This window comes from Aethalodelphis obliquidens, unplaced genomic scaffold, assembly GCF_003676395.1.
Source record: "Aethalodelphis obliquidens isolate GAN/ISIS:26980383/991018 unplaced genomic scaffold, ASM367639v1 scaffold11, whole genome shotgun sequence".
Classification (NCBI taxonomy): Eukaryota; Metazoa; Chordata; class Mammalia; order Artiodactyla; family Delphinidae; genus Aethalodelphis; species Aethalodelphis obliquidens.
The window spans coordinates 14437350-14462393 of record NW_020837955.1 but is presented as its reverse complement, the minus strand read 5'-3'; the positions used below and the strand labels follow the sequence as shown (position 1 = coordinate 14462393).

The following is a 25044-nucleotide window of genomic DNA, read 5'->3' as shown; positions in this document are numbered from 1 at the left end:
CTGAATACACCTTAGAATAACCTGGGGAATTTTAAAACTTATAATACCAGGTCCCTCCCCAGAAGTCCAAACTGCATGTCTGGAGTGGGGCCTTGGCATTTTTTAAAGCTCCCAGGTGGTTCTTATGTGTAGGCAGGATTGAGAATCACTGCCCTTAAGGCTTCATGGAGCAAAGTGAACCACTGAGGAGTAACGCCCCCCCCCGAACCCCCCCCCCCCCCCCCCGACACACACACAAGGTCACCATCCACTCTGTTTAGCAGAGTGTTTGGGCTGTCTGCTCTCCTGGGTCTGTGGGTCTCCATCAGTCCCTAGGAGGATGTTTTTGATGAGGACATTCTCCTGGTTTTTATAATGTAAGTCAATGCGCAGTTGAAATCTTTGCCTAACATGTCATTCTACTCTTTAAGGGAATGCCCCAGTTAATAATGTGTTGGCTACATAGATGCTGGGGGTTTTATACTTTCTAGATCTCGGTGGCTTCCGCCCAGGGAATGATCCAGAACCCGTTCATCTTATGCTTTGTTGTTCTTGTTGTTTTTCCTCTCAAAGACAATCGGTCAAGCCAGAGGCAGTCTCCGCCCTTCAGCAAGACCCTTCCCAGTAAACCCAACTGGCCTTCGGCAAAGGCGAGGCAGGCCGCCACTCTGCCAGCCCCGACTTCTCTGCACAAACCTCAAGTCCCACCCAGACCCAAAGAGCTCCTTGAGGATGAGGTAAAGTAACTCTGTCCAGAAGACTGCCCAGACCCAGTGGAAGGCAGGATGTGGGCCGGATAGGGGGAGGGGCAGGACAGTGTGGCCTCAGGCGTGTCTTCCTTCCTCCAGGCCCTGCTCTCCCGCCGGCACTAGCCACCCTGCCCCCTCTAACTCTCCACTGTTATGCTGAAAGGATGTTTTCTTTAAAAATGGCATATATGGTCTTATTTTAAGCACTTTCATTTACTACAGGCATATATATCCATACTGGAGCTGTGCCCCTCTTATTATTCCTTCGAGAAAGAGTCCCTCAGTTTCCTGCAAACCTCTCTTTCCTCCATAATATATTTCCCTCTTTATTCCCCATTGCTTCTCTCCCTGTCCTGCCTCATTTTCTTTCCCCCACCTTCTTTTCTCTCTGATCCTCCACCCCTCTCCTCTAAAATGCAGAGGGGTGCAGTGGGACATACACTGGAGACCCCTAGTCTGTAGGAAGACCCTGCACAACCCGTGGAGGAGCTGACCCTTCACTTCCCTCGGCAGCTCTTGCTTCTCACTCCCTCTCCCCAGTCCTGGGTATCCAGGGACCATCTTTGCCAATTGTCCAAGACCCAACTCTCGGTTTATGTCATCAATCTCCCTTCTGCCAGCACCTAGATTTTCACGTCTTATTCCGTATGGAATTGTTCCAATTTAAAAATGAACAGGTAAACCCATTCAGGCTATTGGAGGAATGACTGATAAAGCCTAGTATGTTATGGCTCCCAGATGTACTTGTATTTTAAATAAAGTCAAAGACAAGCCCTCAAACTTAGCCATTAGAACAACCCTACAAGTGTAGCAGTCTGAGAAAGAAAAGAACATTAAAGGCAACTCTTAACCATCACGACATAATCTTACTGCAGCTTCTCGAAGAAGTAACTTGTTTTTATAAATTTACTTATGTATATATTTATTTATTTTTGGCTGCGTTGGGTCTTTGTTACTGCGCGCGGGCTTTCTCTAGTTGCGGAGAGTGGGGCTACTCTTCGTTGCGGTGCACGGCTTCTTATTGTGGTGGCTTCTCTTGATGCAGAGCACGGGCTCTAGGCACGCGGGCTGCAGTAGTTGTGGCACACGGGCTCAGTAGTTGTGGCTCATGGGCTCTAGAGCAGAGGCTCAGTAGTTGTGGTACACGGCTTTAGCTGCTCCGCGGCATGTGGGATCTTCTGGACCAGGGCTCGAACCCATGTCCCCTGCATTGGCAGGCGGATTCTTAACCACTGCGCCACCAGGGAAGCCCCAGAAGTAACTTGTTTTTAAATGCCTGTAGGTGGTAAAACCTACAGCTTATGAGCATGTTGTGAAATGACCTTCATTTCCACCTTAGAATAATTTGTAGCCCAAGAGGAGATGGAAAAGAGACTTTTAAATAAAATAGAGGCAGCACCCAAGCTCAAATTCCTGCTTTGACCCTTACTAGTTGTGTGACTTAGGCAAGTCAGATAACTCTCTGAGTCTCAGCTTTTCCTCTCTTCAGGTTATTTTAAAGATTTAATAAAGGAATATATATATATATATATATATAAAATCACTAAATACAGTGCCTCACACAAAGGATTCCATGTATCATATATAGATATTGGATTCCTTTCTACCATATTCTAGATTCTTTATAAAATCCAGTTTTCTAGTTTCTCCTGAAGACTGAGGGCCTGTCAACACTTGGCCAGCCATGGCCTCAAAGCAGCTGAGCCTCATGGCAATACTCCAGCTCAGCTGTGAATCCCTGGCCCCTGTTTCCATTTGTCATCATCCCCATCACTCATACAAGACTTGCACACACCCTGACTCTGTACATGTCCCCTTATTGTTCCACACCTGCTCCTATAAGTATTTGAGTTTATGACCCCCTCTCTAGAGACAGTTTAAGTCAGGAAGTCAGCAGACTGAGAATGAGTATGGTTTGTCAATCCTCAGTCTGTCTGTCAGTCTGAGAGGGGATGCTGCCCTTTCAGGGTGAGAACAGGGTGGCCGGGAGAATCTGAGCGTGGGACATGGTAGGAGACCATCTGTTAGGGTCTCACGGTGAATTCTTTCGGCATTCGGCAAATCCATATGAAGATATCAATTCAGACACAGAATACAAATGAAGACTGTGGGTTATGTGAAGCTCTCCATCTCTGTGACTAACTGGAGGTGGGCCCCAGTGGGGAGAGGCCGAGCTTTGCTAACAGCAGCCTGTGGAGGTGGCTCAGGCAAGCCTGAACCAGTGGGAAAAGGAGAAGTCTGGAGGAGGCACATTCTGGAATGGGCAGATGGACAGTCAAGATGAGAAAGAGGTTTAAAAAAGAAAAAAGAAGCCAACATTAAGATCTGGCTGAGCCATTAGACAGGAAAAGAAGTCAAACAGAAGCATAAATGAAGACGTTTAGCCCTACCATGCAGGTTACAGGCATAATATGGGGGTTCAGGCTGACCAGAGAGTTGGCAGTGGGAGGAAGGAGCATCTGTGCTATAACAACGAGAGCGGCTGACACTTGACCAGTGCTGTGTGTCGGTGGTGTTCTGAGCACTCCGTATGTATTATCTCATTACATCCTCACAGCAACCCTAGGAAGTGTGTGCTATTATCACCCCCATGACAGATGAGGAAATGGTACAGATGAGGTGCAAAGGGGTTGAAGAACTTGTCCAAGGTCACAGAGGTAAATGATAGAGCCAGCATTTGAAATCAGATGATTACATACTAGATCCCAGGTGCTAAAGAGCTATCCTGTGCCACCTCTCCAGTATCCACTGAGAAGAGACCAGCTCTTCATTCAACACAAATGTGCCAGGGCTTCATTGGTGCCCAAAGCAGACCCAGTACATGTCCTTGCAGGGCATCAGTTTTGTGATTTTATGTGACCTTGGATAGATTACTCAACTGCTCTCAAATTCCTCACCTGTAAAATGAGGATAAGTACACCTAACTTAATCGTAGGTATCATTGAAAGAATTCAGTAAAATAATGTATGTAAAGCTATTAAATGTTCACATGAGTTGTATTAAGCAAGAAACTCATGTGGGCATTTAATAGCTCATCTTAACGACTCCTGACATGGAATGGGGTGAAGGGCAATGGGAAAGTGAAAATAAGATGAATCCGTGGTGCTCCTATTTTTCACATTTAAAGTTTGGGGGAAGGCAAACATGTAAATACCTACAGCAGGTGTCTTAATACTGAACATCTAAACACTGGAGTTGATCTAAGATGATTTTTTAAATAATCATCTATATTTTAATCATGCCATAGTAAAAGCTGAGGAAGGATTCTAATAGCATGTAGGTTGTGGCAGTAGAATAATCTGCCTGGCTTCAAAAGACCAATTATTCATGTAACTACAGCCAGTTTTTTGTGATGTGAACATGGGATAATGGGGTTTATATCAAAACACCGCAGCACCGTGAAGATGAACTTGTTAGGACACAGATTATGATGATTCTTGACCATCTGCTTATTTTGGCAGGTAACAGCTTTAGTATAGTATTACAGCATAGTACTAGTGGCACCTGCCTTTCTGGGTTATTACAAGGAGTAAGTGAGATTACACACGTAAAGTACTCAGAAGAGCACCTGGCAATAAGCGCTCAATACATGTTTGGTTTTTGTTTCTCCCAGTCCCCATGTTGGCAACCAACCAAGGCAGGTTGTAAAAACCACTTCTGAGATCTGGTTACTTTATTTACCTCTTATAAAATCCCTCCCTCCCTATATTTATGGTCAATCGATTATTGACAAAGGTGCCAAGAAAATTCAACGGGAAAAATTAGTTTTTTAAACAAACAGTGCTAAGATAACTGTATATACACATGCAAAAGAATGAAATTGTACTCCAATCTCACACCATATATAAAAAGTTAAATAAAACTGGATCATAGGTCTAAGTGTAAGAGCTAAAACTATAAAACTCTTGGAAGAAAACATAGGTATAAATCTTTCTTTTTTAATTTTAAAAATTTATTTATTTATTTTTGGCTACATTGGGTCTTCGTTGCTGCGCGCGGCCTTTCTCTAGTTGCGGAGAGCGGGGGTTACTCTTCGTTGCGGTGTGCGGGCTTCTCATTGTGGTGGCTTCTCTTGTTGTGGAGCGTGGGTTCTAGGCATGCAGGCTTCAGTAGTTGTGGCACACAGGCTCAGCAGCTGCGGCTCACAGGCTCTAGAGCGCAGGCTCAGCAGTTGTGGCGCATGGGCTTAGTTGCTCCGCGGCATGTGGGATCTTCCCGGACCAGAGGCTCCAACCCGTGTCCTCTGCATTGGCAGGCAGATTCTTAACCACTGAGCCACCAGGGAAGCCCAGGTATAAACTTTTATGACCTTGGGATAGACAATGGTTTCTTAGATACAATACCAAAAGCACAAACAACAAAAGAAAAAAGTAGATAAAAGTGACTTTAAAATGTAAAACGTTTGTGCCGCAAATGATACCATAAAGAAAGTAAAAAGACAACGTGTAGAATGCGAGAATTTTTTTGCAAATTATATAACTGATAAGAGATTTAAATCTAGAACATTTAAATAACTCATAATCCAAGAATAAAAAAGACAAACAACCCAATTAAAAGTTGGCAAAGGGGTTGAACAGACTTTTCTCTGAAGAAGATATACAAATGGCCAATAAGCAGACGAAAAGATGCTTAACATCATTAAGGGAAATGCAAATCAAAATCACAATTAGATACCACTTCACACCTACAAGGATGCTTACAATCAAAAAGACAGACAATAACAAGTATTAGTGAATATGTGGAGAAATTGGAACCCTCATACATTCCCAGTGGGAATGGAAAAATTGTGCAGCCACTTTGGAAAACAATTTAACAGTTCCTCAAACTATTAAATATAGAGCTACAATATGACCCAGCAATTCCACCACTAGGTATATTCTCAAGAAAAATGTCCATCTACACAAAACTTGTACATGAATGTCCACAGCAACGTTATTCATAATAGCCAAAAAAGTAAAAACAACCCAAATGTCCATCAACTGATGAATGGATAAGTAAAATGTGGTATAGTCATACAATGGAATATAATTTGTCCATAAAAGGGAATGAAGTACTAAAACGTGGTTAAACCTTGAAATTACTATGCTAAGTGAAAGAAGTCATGAAAGACTGTGTATTGAAATATTGTATGATTCCATTTATATAAAATGTCCAGAATGGGCAAATCTTAAAGATAGAAAGAAGGTTGGTGGTTGACTAGGTCGGGGGAGGGGATGGATGGGAGTGACTAATGGGTGCAGGGGTCCTCTTGGGGGTGATGGAAATGTTCTAAATCTAGATTGCAGTGAGGGTTGCACACTCTGTTAATAAACTACAAATCACCAAACCACTTTACACTGGGGAATTTAATGGTATATGGATTATATCTCAGAAGATTTTTCTAAATATCACTGCTTCTTATGCAGTAAACTCTGAATATACAGCATTTCTGTATTTCTTTTAGGCTGATTATGTGGTCCCTGTGGAAGATGAAGATGAAAACTATATTCATCCCACAGAAGACAGTTCACCCCCATCTGAAAAAGGCAAGAGTTTGTAGTTTTAAGCACCTGAAAACTTCTGCAGTTGATAGAGGCATACAAGACCATTTGGTAGCGAGCTCTAAGGGGCTCAGAAATGATAGTGCCCAGGCCTCTCTCCTCTGTGGCCGTAGCATTTGCCTTCTTTGGCTAGTGGAACAGAGAGCATAGTGAGCAACCCATCTCTGTGTTTTATAGCCTTTACCCTTCTTTCTCCATCCTCTTCCATGATTTAATACTCTCTTCTCAAGGTATAAAAGCACCTAAGTTCTTCTCTTTAGCTACTCACTTAGAATGGATTTCTTATAAAACCTAATACTCACAAAGTCATGAGCCACCATGTTGACCTTACAAATATTGCCCCAGAACAGTTTCTGCAGAGGACTGAAAAAATGAAAGAGTAAAATATGCTCTATGTTCTAATTCTTTAAAATTGAGTGCTATCTCAGGCCCATGAGAAACATTTCACTTGTAAATCCTTCACGAAATAACAAACGCAGCTACAAACAAATTATCTCCAAAAGCCCGTGCCACATAGCCTCAGATGAGGTGTGGAACAGTGTGTGATTACTCTGGATATAGTCGCTATGGAAAATATAATCCTGTATAAACGCTGCCTCTTCAAGTAACATTACTCATCTAATAAACTTGACTCCAAGGTAGCAATACTCGGTTTTTACACTGCCATCACGTCGCAGCCCTCTCCCACGCCCTAAATATCACCGACAGCTTCTAGACCCACCAGAATTTCTGAATTCACCCATCACCATGAAACAATAAATACAAATTAAATGCCCCCACCTCCACCCCCCAAAAACCTACAAAATCCAAGAGGAATGATATGTGCTATGTGTGTTACGTGTGGCAGGGAAGGTGGGGCTATTAATCTGGCCCCTCCATTGTTAGTTCAATGCACGTCTCCTGGTAAAAAAACAAACTCTTTCATCTCCTAGACACCCAGTTTGGCAAATGAAATTCCAAGCCAGTATTCACTTTAATTATTAATATATTCATTCTAAAAATGTTTTTTTCTTCTGAGAAGGCTTCTTTTAATGGCTTGTGGCTTACTAATTGTGTCCCCCATTCTCTGCAGATTCTCTGGTCTGACCCATCATTTCCACAATGCATTTTTCCATAAGTGTGAATCTCCCTCAGTAGACTATCTACTATATATGTATGTGTGTGTGTGTGTGTGTGTGTGTGTGTGTGTGTGTATATATATATATAATTACAATATAGGTGTGATTTTGTGTTTCAGCTCCCATGGTGAATAGATCAACCAAGCCAAATAACTTCTCAAAGCCAGCCTCACCTCCAGGGACAGCTTCAGGTAGAGTGTACACAAGATTTGGTGGTTTTGTTTCTGTTTTTTTTATTGTGAAATGATTACATTTGGGGGTTTCATTTTTAATCTGTTCTAAATAAAACAAACAACTCAGAGCAAATATTAAGAAATAATCCCTGTATATCCAAATGTCCTAATAAATGGTAACAGAGGCCTTCTCCTCAGGCTCATCCACCGTCTGGGGGCACCTATGTGAGGGGACCCTCGCCCCCATGCCCCTGTGCCTCTATCAGACAAGTCCTTTTTTTCATTCTACCTCTCTGGGCACTTGGCTGGCTTGCCCTCCTTCTCCCCTCCCCTGACTGAGGACGCCTGCACCGTTCAGCCTCAGCGCTCTGCTCTTCCTTCAGAACGTCGTGCAGTTAAGAGCTTGGGTTATGGGCCAGGCATCCCAGTGCTCCCCATTATCAACTGTATCACTTTGGGTCTGTACTTCACCTCTCCAAGCATCACATTTTCTCATCGGTAAATGGAGATGATAGCCCGTGCCCTGAGACAGGAGAATTCTGAAATTGTGAATGGGAAATTCTTAATGCAGTGCCTGGCACACAGTAGGTGCTCGGTAGAGTAGTATTTTTCACTTCTTCCCGGTTTATCCATTCTTCTGGCTTCACTTCTCTGGTCTAAGCTGATAACTCTGGTGTCCAACCTTGACCTTTCTTCCCTTCTGAACACATTGACCTTCCCACTACCTCAAGCTCAGTGCATCCATCACCCTTACTCTTTGGGCATCCTTATTCCTCTTTACACATCAGCCTCCAGGCTCCATGTCTCAGAGTGCCCATGTTCTGTCCCAATTCTGCTTTGCTTTTTCCTGAATTTGCTGTTCTATTTTAGTTGCCACCACCTGAGCCAGGCTTTCTTTTCTTTATCACTTCATACCTTCTGTCTTACAGAGTCCACTAGCCATAATCTTGCCTCTAGGCTCTCTCCTCAGTCACTGAGATGAGCTTCTGACCCCCTCCAAATGTTGCTAGCTTCATTCCATTACAAAGTTAGTTTTTACCATGTCTTCCCTGCCCAAACCATGAACACTCAGTGGTTCCTAGATGTCTCCTGTAGGTTTGGCAACCCCCAGACTGAGGCCCACAGTACTGAGTGGCGCCCATACCCCAACCCTTTTACAGCACAGAGAAGTGCAGGAGCTTCCTCAACAGCATTCTCTCCTTCTCCTCTCCCCCACCCTGTACCAAACACACACACACACACACGCACACGCACACGCACACACACACGCACACGCACGCGCGCGCGCGCACACACACACACACACACACACACACACACACACTCCCTTCTGTCCCAGACCTGAAGGCTGAACACAGAGACTGGGAGACTGACCTCTGCTTTCAGGGACGTGCTCCTTGAGAGAAAATGAAAGAAGAGTATTTTTAAAAATCTTTTCCTAGACTCATTTCCTGTGCAATTGCTCACCCTCTTCACAAGTTCTTATTTATCCTCCCCCTCGGAATCCACAGGCTCTTTATACTTGGGGACTAGAGGTCAGAGGCATCTTATCCAGCTCATCTTAATTTCTGGGAACAAATGTCAACACACCAACCTAAAACGTCACGGCGAGGTCACTTTGGTCCCAACTGAAATGCAGACTCCTGACACTTGATAACTCAGAAGGGCTGTTATTACTGGAATAGAGAACCTTTCACTGAAACAGATAAATGAAGGCTTAAACCCTCCTTTAGAGTAATAGTTTAATACTCTCTGGTGCTTACATCTTAAAATGCTCTTCTTGCCTTACACAGACCTCTCCTTCCTAAAACACACCCAGTACTCCAATCAGCCTGTCTTTCCCATAAGACTCTCAGCTCCATGTCTTGCTCATAGCTGTGTTTCCAAGGCCTAGACAGGACCTGGCTCAGAGTAGGTGCTGAAATGGTAGATGGGTCAGTTGGTTGAGAGAGCGATTGAGTTCCCCAACTCTGGCTGTCTTTAAGGAATCACATGGCCCCATCATGAAGGCATTAGCCCACTGGATTTTTTTATTCATTAGTTTTTATATTAACCTAGTATAGCTATATTTTATCACTAGAGGCATCAGATGAAGAAACCAAACCTGAACAAGAAAATAATTTCCTGGTTAAATGATTATTGGATATAGACAGGAGGAAGTTCAGGAGGAGGAAGGAAGTGAGATAACTTGAGCGGGGGGGCGGGGGGGGGGCGCGGGTAGGGAACAAACCTGCACAGCTAGAGCGAGTTTCTGAGTGTGCAAACAGTACAGTTTTCAGAGATGATTTTTATAAAAGGAATAATCAGACTACTTGCCTGTGTCTTTAAATAACAGATCATTGTCTTTAAAGGCTTCAGAAAGTTCCCTGATAGGCATCATGAGAGTGCTAAGGTTTCAGGGTTTCTGTTAAAGTCCCACGCCACGACACTTGCCTCTGGTTAATGTTGCTTTTGGCTCTTTGATGGCTAATAAGCTGCTGGCCGCAGATTACACAGCGAATTAGGTGCAGAGGTCGGCTCTCCCTCTCCTTCATGTTCCATACTGGGAAGTACAGTAGCAGGAGTTAGCACAGACTCCAAAGCCAGAGGGTCCAAGTCTTCACTCACTAGGTGCCAGACTTTGAGCAAGCTAAGTAATCCCTCTGTTTCTTAGTTTCCTCTCCTGAAAAAAATGAAGGGGAAAATGGCACCTGTGCCTAGGGGTATTGTGAGAATTACATGAGTAAAAAGATACGAATCACACTCATAAAATGATAGCTTTGTGATTTATTATTGTTATTGCTCAGAATCCCTTGTTTAACCTGACTTGATTCATGACCAGCCTGGCACATCACCCGGTACACACCTCAGAGAAGTGTTTCTTCCTTTCCATATAAAGTTTTACTCTAAATTTCGGGGGTGTTTCAACCTCAGTACAGCTGGTGTTTGGGGCTAGGTGATTTTTTTTGGAGCTGTCCTGTGCATCGCAGGCTGTTTAGCGGCATCCCTGACCTCTGTCCACTAGATGCCACTAGCACCCCCTTCCCCAGTAGTGATAGGTAAAGATTTCTCCAGTCATTGCAGAAAGTCCCTGGGGGAGGGGGACAAAATCACTCCCAGTTAAGAAGCACTGGTCTCAACAAACTGAAAGACTGAAGTCCATTGTGATTTATCTCTAAACGAGCATTTAGAAGAAGGCAGCGCAACCTCTGGCTAATTTGTAGCTTTTGTCAGAAAAGGGTAGACAGAGCATGTATTTCTGAGCTTGCTCTAAGTAAACAGCATTTTTAAAGTATTCTATCTCTTTATTTCTTAAAATAGGGGAGGAGTTTGGGAATTTACAATGCCCTGCTAATATGCAAGCAGAATTTTACCCATAGCCCAAATTATTCTTAAGTTGTTAAATTAAATCTCTTTTATGTATTTTGTAAGAGTTCATATAGTACCTGAGAGTAAGGGATGCTTCGGCTAGTATGCAAGCCCCACTAATGATAATAGGGTGTCTATAACAGCTAAAAGAGAGTTAAATCCCAAGGGCTTACAATGCCAACACTGAGATCATTAAGAATAAGGACACCTACCACCACTGTATGCAAAACTGAAAAGAGGATGATGTATAAAATATACGTGGTAGAAGGAAAAACTAAGGGTAAATTGTTTTCCAAGTTAAGAAACTTCGGTAAACACCAGCTTGTGCAAGGCCTGTGCTGTTAAATCAAACCTTAACATAACTTTTTGCTCCCTATGATTTAAACAAAGACGATTTTTCTCTTTTATTAGTAAGCTTTTGGACACATCTCCCTCTATTGCATCCCCAGTTTCTCCCTTGGAGCTTTCCAACCAAGAATTCGGCTTGGCCAGGAAGCAGGGATCCTGGCAATGAGAAGGGTACAGTGTTGTCCTACCCCAGCCATGCCCCGGGGTCTGACTTCAGCCAGGGCGGCAGAGAGGGTCACTGGCCTACGAGGAGTAACTCTCCATCCTCCCGTGGGCATTCACAAAAGCAGCCCTCTGTTTCACTAATCTTTCCCCGCATAAGGGAGAAGCAGCAAGTGAATCTGACATGCCAAATCATGCCCCAGAGTAACATTATGAGATATTGGCTAGAGAGGACACTGCCTGCCTAGGCTTTCAACTTGAATGGCCTTGGTTTCCAACCCTGGCCCTGCCCGTTAACCCCTCTGAGCCTCTGTTTGCTTCCCTTGATGTTATGTGAGGCCTAGAAGTGGCACATGTGAAGTACCTGGCACAGTGCCCGGCACCTAGAGATACTGCCGTGGTAGATAACAAGATGAGAAAATGAAAATAGCAATAATCATATTTACTGAGATCCTTTATGAGCTATAACTTATGTATCATAAAACTTACTCATTTTACATGTATAATTCAATGTTTTTTGTAAATCATTACATTTATAGAGTTTTGTAACCAGCACTACAATCCAGTTTTAGAAACTTTCTGTGCCTACCCCAACTCCAAAAGAGCCATTATGCTCATTTGTGGTCAATGCTGTTCCCATCCTCAGCCCTGGGTAACCCTGATCTGCTTTCTGTTGCTATAGAGTTGCCTTTTCCAAACATGCATATAGATGGAGTCATATAATATACAGTCTTTTCCATCTCACTCCTTTCACTTAGCATAACATTTTTGACCCTCAAAACTTTCAGTCCCTTTCCAGCAATATTACTTTATATTTGGCTAATTCTTTACATGTTCAAAGTTACCTTATTACCTAACCACAGTAACTCTGTGTTAGATAAAGTAGCTAGTGGCATCCCCATCTCACAGAGGGGGAAACTGAGACACAGTGGCTCGTAAGAGGTCACACAGCCAGTTTGGTGGCAGAGAAGTAACTGGAACCCTGTCTTCCTGATGCAAAACCAGAGCTTGTACTGGACTCCACCACCACAGAGGACAGCCAGCATGCCCCTCCCTCTCCTCTGACTGCAGAAGTTATTTACGAGGAGGGAAGGGGAAAGGAAGACGTTGGCCAACTGTTTGCAGATATGAAGGAAAGGGAAGCTTAGTAAAGAAGCCAGGCAGTAGATATGACAACAATAACATGCTCAGGCCAAGCGAGCCCTTGGTGAAAAGAGAGGGGACCCCTGGGAGGAAATTCTGACTTAGACCTTCTTTCTGCTTCCTTATTTTTCAGACGAGGGATTTTTTTTCTCTTCCCCAAAACTTTCTATCAACATCTATGAGTAGCAAAGTGTATTTTCACAATGTGAATCTTAAGTATTGAGAATGTGAAGAACAATATCAACTTGATACCCTTTCTAATAAAACACAGTTAGACTCATACTACTACACATTCAGATGACATTTCAGTTTATTGTCGGAGGAAATGTTAAAAATTCCATATGGGGCTTCCCTGGTGGCGCAGTGGTTGAGAGTCCTCCTGCCGATGCAGGAGACACGGGTTCATGCCCCGGTCCGGGAAGATACCACATGCCACGGAGTGGCTGGGCCCGTGAGCTATGGCCGCTGAGCCTGCGCGTCCGGAGCCTGTGCTCCGCAACGGGAGAGGCCACAACAGTGAGAGGCCCGCGTACCGCAAAAAAAAAAAAATTCCATATGTAGTCTCTTTCTCAAAATGTTTTTAAAAATCCCATCAGGGTCAGCTTACATCTAAGTAAGGGTTACATGGGAGGGGCCGTTCCTTCACCAGATGCCGCTGGTGAGTGCTTATGGAAATTAGCCCTATGTAAGGACTATGTGTAGAAAGAGTAAATGGGCTCTGAGTGAGAGCCTGAAGGTCTCTCTCTAGTCAAGTGCATGAGAATGAACTTTATGATCTCTGTGTTTAATACTTTTCGAGGACTTTTTCCCTTTTTTTGTGTTTGGAATAGGTGGTCCTGTCAGATGAGGTGGCATGGGGGTGCATGTGTCTTCTCTTGTTATAAATTCTGAGAGGGCAGAAGCCTATGTCTACTTCTTCAGCTCTTCCACAGCCCCTAACACGGTGCCTCCAAGGGCTTTACACATACCAGGTTCTCAATAATTCTTGCTAATAGATTATTACCTCAGTGTTTACTTATGTGTGCTTTATCTTGCAAACTCAAATACATACTGTGGGCAAGTCCAACCTATATGTACAGAGTATCCCCTTTAAGTCCATTAGGAATTGTGGACTTATAAATGTAGTAAGTTCTTAATTAAAACATTTATTCAGTTCAATTTAATTCAGTAGAGAGCCTTTATCTCACTGAGCAGTAATGTCCAGGCAGGCGGTATCAGCCTGAGAGGAGGCAGCTGGGACACGCTGAGGGGAGCTGGCTTAGCTCTGGCCTCTCCGCATCCAGGCCTGCTGCCTATCTCAGCAGTGAATCTCTGCCTGTCTCTCACCTTCTTCCCTCATAAGGATGCTCTGGCTTCTATCTTCAGGTAGAGGGAAGGGAAATGGGCGTGGGGGACAAGCCCCTCTGGGTCCCTTCTGTGACTTCAGAAGATGAGATTTTGGTAATAGCTTGCTGCTTCTCTCCATTTGTTTATTTCTGCAATGAGCAAAGGCCCTAAGAACTCAGAGATGAATGAATGAATAAGTGTTCTCCAAATGTGAGGTTAGGTTTGTGTACCATGTAAATGTGGTTAGGAATGAGCAGTGTCTATAGGTGTGATCAGGAGTGGTGGGTCTGTGCCCCTCTGTCTCTAGGCACTGCTGTTGTGCACATTTGTGCAGTGCATATAGATACAAGTGTGAGAGCGCTTAGCTCCCTTCCATAGGAACCCTTGTGAGCTCTTATTGAACCCACAGAATGAGGGGCTCTGAACTTGTCCCATGGGGGAAATGAGAAGGTCATTTAGCAATGTTTAGATGGAGTTCCTAATTAACATCCTAGTTCTGAGCTTATAAATTGGCATTTATAAAATGTTTCATCACCTTTGCCTATAGATTTTCCCCCAAAACTTCAATGTAACTACTTATATATGCTTAGCTGAAAGTAAGAAAAAAATGTGCATGTATTTCTGAGCCTGCCAGCAAGGCCAGCTCACTGTGACCATCAGCCCTCAGTTCAGGGCTAGAGACTGACCTGTGTATATGTCTGCGCAGGTCGAAAGAGCGGGGCCTGGGACTCTAAGTCAACCTCTTCACCTGCTGCACCATCCCCACTGCCCAGGGCTGGGTAAGTTCCTGTTGCAGAGAAGCAACTCTGTGAATTCAGTGTATGGTCTCCATCACTGCTGTGAGCAGAGCTGCCTGGAATCCACATAGGAGTCCTGCTTGAGAATCTGGGGGCCAGAGGGGGGTGTTTTTCTGCTGTTTCCATTCAGAAGAGCATACCTGCCCAAGCTCATATGCAGGTGCACCTAACATTACAATAGGTGTGTTCCTGAAGAGTGTGGAAATGAAACCCTATTGCCCTGGTGTTCTCCACACCCATGCATGCTTCAAGTTGGACTAGGGGTGTCCCTGCTGACATCAAAAACTAGTAGTCTTTCCTCCCATAAACTTCTAGCTAAATCTTGAGCTCATTGACTTGTGTTCCACAAGACACAAACTCCAGCACCTGAATAATTTTAAGACCCACTAGCAGGTTTCATTCCTACTTTCTACTCCTCAGTTTCTCTTCCAAGTAGTTAGTGATCTGCAAACAAATGTGTACACAGAGCAGCATGCACTGGGTGTTCAATCAAAGCAACACTGCCAAGGTTCCTTTCAAAAGGGAGATGAGAGAGGCATTCTTTCTCATTGAACTTAGAAGAGCTTTGTAAGATATTGGGTGAATGTAATGTATTAATATTACAAACAGTGACCCCATAATTTCATATTGGCTCAATAGGTTATTTTAAAAGCACATTTAAATCTGTCCAAAGCAAGCCTGCGTGGCTATAGCCTTAATTCTGCCTCTGAGTAAAGCAAAGAAATTCTCCATTTCAGGGGTTTATTAAACAAAATTCTGCGCACTTCTCTCTTGGCTTAGGTTTACCACTTCAGGCAAGTTACTTAGTCTCCTAATCTCTAAAATGTAATAAAAACACCCATTTAAAAAGGACAGTGTGAGATTTAAAAATATGTGAAGAGCCTAACCCAGTGCCAGGCGTCTTAGAGGCACTTGGGAATTGTTAGTATTCTTCCCCCAATCTTCCAGCTCTCAGCCAAAACAAAGTGAGAGATAGAGAGAAAGCCAGTATTCAAAATAAACACAGAAGAGAATTATAAAGCCTTAGCAATATTAGAGTCCAATCTCTACTGAACTAAGACAAACCAGTACCTTAGGTCAGGCAAGCACCTTCAGGACCAGAGATCAGAGTGGGTTTCAAACTTGTGTTGTGCTGGTCTTGGGTTTATCTGTTTGGAATGAAATTCTAGGCAGATGTCTAGCAGAGAAGAGTCACCTGAAGCAGGGGGAACATTGGCGTGGGGAGGTGCTGGCTACAAATGTACCTGCTTGGCCACCCTCATGTCTCCACCCTCCTTCCCAAGACAGTAGCCCTGGGGTGCTGTTGGGGGAAGGGACGGCTCTACATACACACTTTGCAAACGCTGATTCTGGTCCTCATTTTACAGATGAAGAAACTAAAGTTCAGACTGGCCCTCACAGCTGAGAGAAACGGGCCTGAGGTTGCAGAGTAATCAGTAGCAGAACTGGAACAAGAGCTCAGTTATCCCGATTCCCTGGCAACTGGTCCTCCTGTTTATCCCCATTAACCCCTTTGCCATCTGTCAGCAGACCCTATCTGAGGCTATGAAGGATCATGGCTAAATCCTGCTTTCATCCCTCTCTTCCCTTCAAGGACAGTCTTCCTACACACCTGTATCACTTTCACTATTCTAGTTTAAATTTGAGAGTAAAATCAGCTCCTCTTTATCTTTGTTGTGTTTTAACAAAGCCAATCTCTTTTCATCCCCCAGGAAGAAAACAGCTACGCCGCTGAAGACGGTGAGTTAATTCTGCTTTTAAATGTGCTTCATGTTTCCCGCAATGTTTATTCTTGTCCACTTATTTAAAGTTGACGATGCTTCCCGCTAAGGTGAACACAGCAATCATGTTGCTGCCCAGACAGTCCAAGAGAAACTTGGAATCCTCACTTGGGTAGGGAAGATGCTGCATGGGAGGGTCACATCCTCCCTGAACCCGGTGGCTTCACTGAATATGAACGGCCGATCAGCGGTCAGGCTCCCTGCGTCCCAAGACCTTTGTCTTCCCCTGTGTCTGCTTCCCACCCGCAGGCCTGGGAACTAATGACTGACAACTGCATATCAGGCACAAAGGCCTGAGTACACTCAACTTCTGGGCAGAACGTGGGGAACCTGGGCCAGCCCACTATTCGAGGAAGCCCACCTTGACCTGGTATCTATACTGTAGCCTGACATTTACAGTCCCTTACAAACACCAAGATGGTGGGGCCCTGAGACCAAAGCCGGATGCCAGATTTCCACTGCATAAGCGCTACTGCCCAGCAGCTGCTGGGGGTCATGGTATCCACCAACCCTGTTGACAGAGTGGGGAGGCCAGGATGACACTGCTCCTTCCCTGACACACTTCCAGTCCATTGCCACTTAATGCAAAAGTGGGCCGGGGGACTGTGTGTTTTTAATTGTTGGTCTTGTGACTGAAAGAAAAGCTATGCATCAAAGAAATGTTCTCCCCCAGTATTTATTTTAATAATATTGCTTTGACTTTTATTTCCACATACCACTGTCTTAAAGATCCTTGCCTTTCTTTTTTTTTTTAAATAGACTCCAGTTGTCTCTCAACAGAATGCCTCAAGTGTTTGTGAAGGTAAGCCTATGTTACCTTGACAGATGAGCAAATAACTCTGAAAGTTATTTTGATTAAGGATTTGTATACAAATGTATTTCTAAATTTCTTTAATTATTCATAAGGCAACTGTGAACATAAAACTCAATTTTCTAAACAGAACAGTCTTTACTTTGCCATGAGTAGTGAGTAGCAAAGCTGATCAGGACCTGCGCATGCCAGGCTGCACCTTTGGGGCAGGCCACAGTCTACATGCCCAAAACCTGCCTGTTTGTAGACAGATATGACTTGCCAGAAACAGTGCCACAGTGTTACATAGGTGTGAAGACTTATTTAGAGCCAGTCATGTATCTTAGAATTAATGGCTAAGGTAATGAATTTTAAAAAACCTGTTTGTTCGAACAAGTTCTTGTGCTAAGTTTTCAAAATAATGTTTCCTGAGTTCAAACATCTATCTTAGTACATCTTCAATGCTTCCCTTCCTTTGTTTTATCATAACCTAAAACCCTTATGTATACTTTTTATTAGAACTTTCCCATTAAAAAAATATTTGTATTTGAAAAATACTGGGGGAAAAAAAACAGAAAGAAGAATCATCCATAATCTCAACACTTAAAACACTATATAGAAATTAAAATCCTGCACCCGTCTAATTCCAATCTTGAAGGTACCCAGTGTTAAAAGCTCACCATTTCCTGAGTTAATGTGGGCACACCTGGTCTCACAATGGACGGTAGACATTTTCTGAATGTGCATTACAACTCACCTGTCTGCTTTGACTGCTCTGTTGAGTTTTTTACATCATGTCCCACATCTTTCTCCCAGGCTGTTCCTGAGGTACCGCTCCCTTCCTGTGTCTTGCTTTCTTCTGCCTTTCCTGATGCTTTTGCCTTGCTGTCCTTCCATTGCTTACAGTCTTCCATGCCTGCTGAGCAGGGAGCTTGGAGTGATAATGGAGCATTAGGGTGAGCCTCTGTAGGAAGTAAGTACAACCCTGTGCAAATTTCATGGCTTCAGAAGCTTCTGAAAACCATCAGAGAACAGGCTCTTGGCATGTCCCATGCGGCTCGGGTGTCCTCATTCCCAAAGGGCTCCCAGTGCAGGAGCGTGGTCTCTCATTTCAAGAGTAGAGGCAATGGCCATCCAAACCCAAAGCGGGTGAGCGGCCTCTTCTGACCTAGGAAGGAAGCCTCCTGGAGGACGGGCGCAAAAGCAGGGATGGTCAAAGCTCATCAGGCCATGGGGAACCAAAGTGTTCACTGTTTCTCCTCAAATTACCATGTTGTAAAGTCATGAACAAAACACCTCACGTGGCAGCTCGAAGTAACTTGCCACAAACTTGAAACAATCTTCAGAGATTCAAAGCTTCTGAATTTCTCTGCACCTCAAGAAACCCTGAAGTCTATCATCATTTATTTGAGTCTTTGAGTTCTTACTGCTTTTATTTATTTGGGGATCCTCTAGTGGGAGATCAGTAGTTCTCAAACTTTCTTCCATGCAGGAGACAGACCTTTGGACATACCCAGACTTTAACACACCCTAGACGAAATTCGAGGGAGAATAAAGCATTACAATAATTTATAATCACTTTTATTAGTGGTTCAGCAATAAATGTTCTTCACCATAAACTTCTTAGATTTCAGGTTATGCACATTTCCCTGTGAACTAATTATAACTCCACCCCTTCCTCTCTCACTCAGGAAAAGAGTGAAATGCAAGTGAGATTTAACGTTATTATAGGGATAACCTTGAATTTGCTCAATTCAATTTTCAAAAAAGTAGATCATTCGCAAACGCTGATATTTTGCCTCTTATCAGTAAGAAATTACTTATACCATGCCTTATGACTAATGAAGACACGGCAGGGTGTTGTAACACCTATGTGGAGGCCACATAGGAATCAGGGGTGGCTAAAGCTTGCCCATCTTCTGGCTTTTACTTGTAATCATACACCTAAAGGTCCAGATTCCACAGGTTCAGTCCCCATGTATTTGTACATTGCCAAGAGGTGAATGCAGAGGTGGTAGGGTGTGCTTGTAACACCGCTGAGTAGGAGTCCTGGTCTTAATAGCTCAGACACACCACCACACTGACAGGTGCACAAAGGGATGACATCCTGGTGAAAGACATGCTCATGGGAAGACATGTGACCAAATCTGGTTCCTCTTGGTTGATGTTTCTGAGTTTGGGCATGGGGACAGACATTTCACCCTAATCCTACTATGATAATTTTCTTAATGCAGAAAAACCTATACCTGCTGAACGCCACCGAGGGTCTAGTCACAGACAAGAAAATATGCAGTCACAAGTTTTTCCTCCTCCTCCCCAGAAGTAAGAATTCTTTCCTTTAAAACTAAGTTTCCTTGGGGCTTCCCTGGCAGTCCAGTGGTTAGGACTCCACGTTTCCATTACAGGGACCACGGGTTCAATCCCTGGTCGGGGAACTAAGATCCCACATGCCGCGCGGTGTGGCCAAAAAAGTTAAAGTTTCCTTAACACCTGCATTGTTATGCTGCACAGAAACACTGGCTTGTTGTGATTGGTAAAGATTTAATATTTCATTGCTTCGCAATTAAATTTAAAAAGGTGTTAAGTAGGTAACAACTTTAAAAAAAACTGCTTAGAATTACAGAGACTGAACTAATATTTGGGTTAATTATTGGACTTCACTAAAAAATAACACTAGTCAAGTCTCCTCTTTCTATAAAATTAAAGGGGACAATTTTACTTATCCTGAAGGTTTTGGTGCCTCTCCTATCTTTAGATATGTTTTATTGGCCATTCCTGTTGATCCTTTGTGATGCACCTGTTCTGAGTATCTTCAGTGCAAGCAAAAAGTCAAACTTATTCATCTTGTGCTTTGCCCTTTAATTAACCTGAAATTCTTCCTTTCAGACCAATTCATCAAAAACCCATACCTCTGCCAAGTAAGTACAATGAAGGCACGGAGAGCAATATCAGGTATCGGCTAAGGCTGGCTCTTCACGTCTGAGCCACCTGGGGGTCCAGGGCAACACTGCCTCTTCCAGCTGGAGTATCTTAGTATCCTCTCTAGCTTGTTTCCTCATCCGTAAAACGGGGCCAAGAATATTTATTTCATGGAGCTGTTCTGAAAAGTAAATAGATTTGAGATCATTTTTACTTTTTTAGTTTTGATTGAATATTTTACTGGTCATACTGGTCATCTTTTATTTATTTAATTTTTTCACAACAACAATACAACTATTTTCAAAATAAGATGATTAAGTAAAACAACATATTGTGCTTGGTACATAGAAGGTCCTCAGTAAATGATAGCTATTTAAATTGAATCTAAAATACATTTTAATGATCGTAAAATGTATCTACAGAGGGCACCCTGAAAAGAAGATCTGGCAGATATCTGGATAATTTTCCCTAGGCTAATAATACAATACCCTAAAAATATATGAAGTCAGACTCACAGAACACAGCTGCCCAAACCTTGATTTACTTTCTACTCAATGTAGGAAAAAAATGAAAACACAAAATAAAACCCTCCTGTACATGGATAAGTTGGAAAATATTCCAAAGTAATCAAGATTCAATAAATTTAAATAAAGAGAATAATTATTATATACAAAAAGTACGTGTGTTTATATAAACATAAATCTGTTTCTTAGGCTTTAATTGGATTTTTGATTCATCTTAAATAAAAGATACTTTTCTAAAATTCTGAACACAAAGTGAAATGGTATAGCTATGGAAATTTTATTGTATTTTTACTACGTAAAGCTTTATTATACCCTTTATTGTTTTTCAACCCAAGTCATTCTTTCAACTGACAAATACTTATTGACTGTCTGCCATGTGCCAGGCAATATTTTAGACCCAGAGGATACAGCAGTGAATAAAACAGAGTCCCTTCCTTTATGGAGCTTCTTTTCTACTAGAGGAGAAATAAACAACTAGATAAGCCATACAATATCAGGCAAATGTTAAAGTGATATAAAGAAAAATAAAGCAAGGTGGCAGTGGGTGGGCACAGAGAGGAATGGAGACAGTGAGGGCTGCTGTGGTCAGGGAAGACGTCACCTGTAAAATGGGGTCTGATAGCTCCTCCCATAAAGGGCGGAAGTGAAGGCAAAGTGAGCTAAGATGTGAGAAACAGGACAGGGCTGGCACATATTCAGGGATCAGAAAATGTCAGCCTTGAACCCCCCCAACTGCCCAAACTGTGGAAACCACCAACCTCCTTGTACTATGTACTTTAGAAGAGCGTGACCTCCCACCCTATTTTTCCTGCTCCTACCCGGGAATACTGTCCCCACCTGTCAGAACACAGCCTTCCTTCATACTCAGCCCTCCTGGGCCTGCCAAGCCCTCATTGCTCCCTCCTGTTAACAATGGTGGCTGTCACCTTTGAACGTCCAGGGCACTTTTATCTGAAGCAGTTGGTTCATCTAAGCCTGTTTCTCTTGTAGACTTCCCCTCCTAAGAAAGGACAACTCTAGTTGCTCTGGTCAAAAACCTTAGAGTCACCCATGACTCCTCACTTGCTTTCCTTTTTTTTTTTAATAAATGTATTTATTTATTTTTGGCTGCATTGGGTCTTTGTTGCTGCGTGTGGGCTTTCTCTAGTTGCGGCGAGCGGGGGCTACCTTTCATTGCAGTGCGCGGGCTTCTCATTGCGGTGGCTTCTTTGGTTGTGGAGCATGGGCTCTAGGCGCGCAGGCTTCAATAGCTGTGGCACGCGGGCTCAGTAGTTGTGGCTCACGGGCTTATTTGCTCTGTGGCATGTGGAATCTTCCCGGACCAGGGCTTGAACCCGTGTCCCCTGCATCGGCAGGCAGATTCTTAACCACTGCGCCACCAGGGAAGTCCCTTCACTTGCTTTCTTCACACCTTCCAGCCGTTCCTTCAAAATACATTTGGAATCCAGTCACTCTCGCTAATTCTGCTGATGCCATCTGTTCCAAGCCACCATCACCTCCTGCCTGGGCTTGCAAGACTCAACTGACCTCCTCTCTCTGCTCTTGCTCCCTTCTATCTATTTCCAGCCCTGGAGTCAGAGTGACCTTGTTAAAAGACAGGCAAATCACACTATTCTGTTCAAAACCCCCCAAAAGCGTCCCATACCATGCTTGTTAAAGCCCAAGTCATGCTAAGTGTCCACTGGGTCCCACAAACCTGGTCCCTTCACCACCTCCTGTATGACTTCATCCCTTATTCTTCACCCCTTTTCTCACTGCAGTCCAGGCACAGTGGCCCCTTCTCTATTCCTCAAATATGCCAGGCCCTTGCATTCACTGTTCCCTACACCTGCAACATTGTTTCCTCAGATATCCACAGGCCTCCTCCCTCTCCACCTACAGATCTTACCCAAGTGTCACCTCAGTGAGGCTCTCCCTGACCAGCCTATTTAAACATACTACTTATCCGAAGATATCCCCCACCCACTTCCCTGCCTACTTTTCTTCATAGCACTTACGACTTTGTAATATTGTATATATATTTACTTATGTCTTTATTGCCTATCTCACTCCGTTAAAATTTAAGCTCCAAGAGGGAGGGGCATTTTGCTGTTTTGTTGACTGCTGTATATTCCCAAAGCCTTGATCCATGGCAGGTACACAATAAAGAATGAATGAGTGAGTGGATGAATGAATGAATGAATACAGCTAAGTATTTTCTCCATCTCATGTGTCTCCATGTCTCCACATTTAGATGGTAAACTCCCTGAGGGAGTTTATGCCTTAGGGCAGAAATTCTCAATCATTTTGACCTCAGGACCATTCTAACACTGTTAAGATCATTGCAGACCCAAAGAACTATGGTTTATGTGTTTCTTTCTAACGATATTTAATGTATTAGTTAGAAGACATTTAAAACATTTATGAATCCATTTTTAAAATATTAAACTCATTACATGTTAACAACATATTTTTATGAAAAAAATACATTTTCCAAACAAAAGAAATTTAGGGGGAAGAGTGGCATTGTTTTACATTTTTAAAATCTCTTTAATGCCTGGAATAACAGAGGCAGCTGAATTCTCATATCTGCATCTACATTCAATCTGTTACAATATGTTTTACTGGTCGAAGTATATGAGGAAAATTGGGCTTCACAGAGATATGTATTTGGAAAAAACCTCACAAACGCCCTGAAAGAATCTTGGGGATTCCCAGGGTCCTCAGACCTCACTTCGAGAAGCACAACTCTTAAGGATTTTTTTTATGTGTGTGATTTTTCAGTGTGTGTGTTCCTTGTAGCTCCCAGCACAGTGTTGAGGTATAGGCAGAGTAACTGCTCAAGATATAATGGGATCCACTGATTTTTCAAATCCCTTTCAGGATTTCCAGAAGGGGGAAGCCCAACTGTGGATGGCCCATTACCCAGCTTTTCATCTAATTCCAATTTGTCAGAACAGGTATGAAATGAACTCGTTATCAGTAAACTGCAGGAAAGGGCATGACTTCTTATAAGAGAGACTTTGGAGTGAAGCTTGGAAACAGATTCTATTTTAAGTGAGCCTGTGAGTTGTCATTTGCTGATGGGTACAGAATACATTTTTTTCCCAACTGTTAAGACTTTGCTCCATTTATACTAATTTGTATTCTGGATGCCATAAATAACAATTGGTGTTTCTTCAAAACTAGCAAAGAAGTGTGTTGTTTTTATTGTTCTTCCTCTCACATAGATTCTATTTAAACTATGTAATTTTTTCAGAATAGATCTGTGGAGGCATATGATATTAAAACACATAAAATGGCATAGTTTAAGAAAAGACAAAGAAAGGACTTAGTGTGCCCTTGGGCAAGTCTCTAAGCTTTCTCAAATGTAAAATAGGGATGATAGCATGTATTCGTCTTGCCTTCAAAGTTGTTACAAGAATCAAATAAGATATTTGTAAAAACACTTCGGAAATTATAAAACGCTCCACAAAGCAACCGTAAGATCATAATAGAAAGGGAGATTATAACTTATTTAGGAGAAAGGAATAAATGGTTCAGGAATCTAGCAGGATTAGGTCTCAAGTTGAAATACTAAGTCTACCCCCTACAGCCAAATTGGGGAAAAGTCAATTATAATCCTTGTGGTTGATCAAAAGAAGCATAAAACTCATCTTCAGATTACTAGCCCAAATGTACTTAGGCCTTTCTGGTAATGCAAAATGGGACTTTGTTTCTAGTGCACAGAAGGTTCAGTGTCATTGAAGGGCCATCTCATGCTTAATAATGCCCTCTCACTCACAGGAAGCTGACGTTCACTGTAAACCATGGTACGCTGGTGCCTGCGATCGAAAGTCGGCCGAAGAGGCATTATACAGATCAAACAAGGTCTGACCATTTTAAAATCTCATGTTGTGCCCTCAGCCTATATCGGCACAGTTGTCATCCCGATAATATGCTAATTAAGTAATTGCAACAATTATGGATGCAGGGATCTTTTCTCTTTACTTACTCAAGAGGAACTGCCGTCCCCTCCTCTCTTTGAAGTACCTCCCTCTTTCTTTGTTCCTCTGTATTGCTGCTTATCCTTTCATCTATACACGGATCCATAGGCTCCACTGCTCTCCAAATAGTGGAAGAGAAGAAAGCTCTGGAGGGGATCTCTGTAAGGCTTGGTGCTACATGAGATCCACCCAGGAGTGAAATGTAACAGACTATTTTGGATCAATGCTTGGGATAAAAGATTGGGATCAAGGTGGCAAAAAGTACTGGGAAGTAAATTTTTGGAGAGTCGAAGCCCAGTCATATAGGAACACTAGAACAGTCTGGACAATCCAAGATTAAAGTGCCACTTTTCTTTTTCTTTCTCTTTTCTCCGCCCACTTG

At 43.0% G+C, this 25044-nt stretch overlaps 2 protein-coding genes across 20 annotated transcripts in view; one reads left to right on the top strand and one right to left on the bottom strand.

The window, feature by feature from the left end:
* BLNK (B cell linker) overlaps positions 1–25044 on the top strand; it is a 73764-nt gene that overhangs the window by 42857 nt on the left and 5863 nt on the right. For 2 of the 4 annotated variants that reach the window (XM_027112156.1, XM_027112155.1), the window contains 10 exons: positions 553–716; positions 6172–6253; positions 7506–7577; positions 14593–14665; positions 16396–16423; positions 17224–17266; positions 19489–19576; positions 20141–20172; positions 23560–23636; positions 24463–24546. In XM_027112156.1, the coding sequence (XP_026967957.1) occupies positions 553–716; positions 6172–6253; positions 7506–7577; positions 14593–14665; positions 16396–16423; positions 17224–17266; positions 19489–19576; positions 20141–20172; positions 23560–23636; positions 24463–24546 (743 nt within the window). Of the gene's footprint in view, positions 1–552; positions 717–6171; positions 6254–7505; positions 7578–14592; positions 14666–16395; positions 16424–17223; positions 17267–19488; positions 19577–20140; positions 20285–23559; positions 23637–24462; positions 24547–25044 lie in introns of those variants that run through there. The other 2 variants (XM_027112157.1, XM_027112158.1) reach the window with 2 other exon arrangements.
* Positions 4988–25044, bottom strand: part of ZNF518A (zinc finger protein 518A) — a 91625-nt gene continuing 71568 nt past the window's right edge. For 11 of the 16 annotated variants that reach the window (XR_003433848.1, XR_003433839.1, XR_003433840.1 and 8 more), the window contains 4 exons: positions 20164–20354; positions 18012–18784; positions 15755–15878; positions 4991–5037 (listed from right to left, as the gene is read on the bottom strand). The gene's annotated coding sequence lies outside the window, so the exon portion shown is untranslated. Of the gene's footprint in view, positions 5038–13067; positions 15879–18011; positions 18785–20163; positions 20355–21997; positions 22122–25044 lie in introns of those variants that run through there. The other 5 variants (XR_003433843.1, XR_003433841.1, XR_003433842.1 and 2 more) reach the window with 5 other exon arrangements.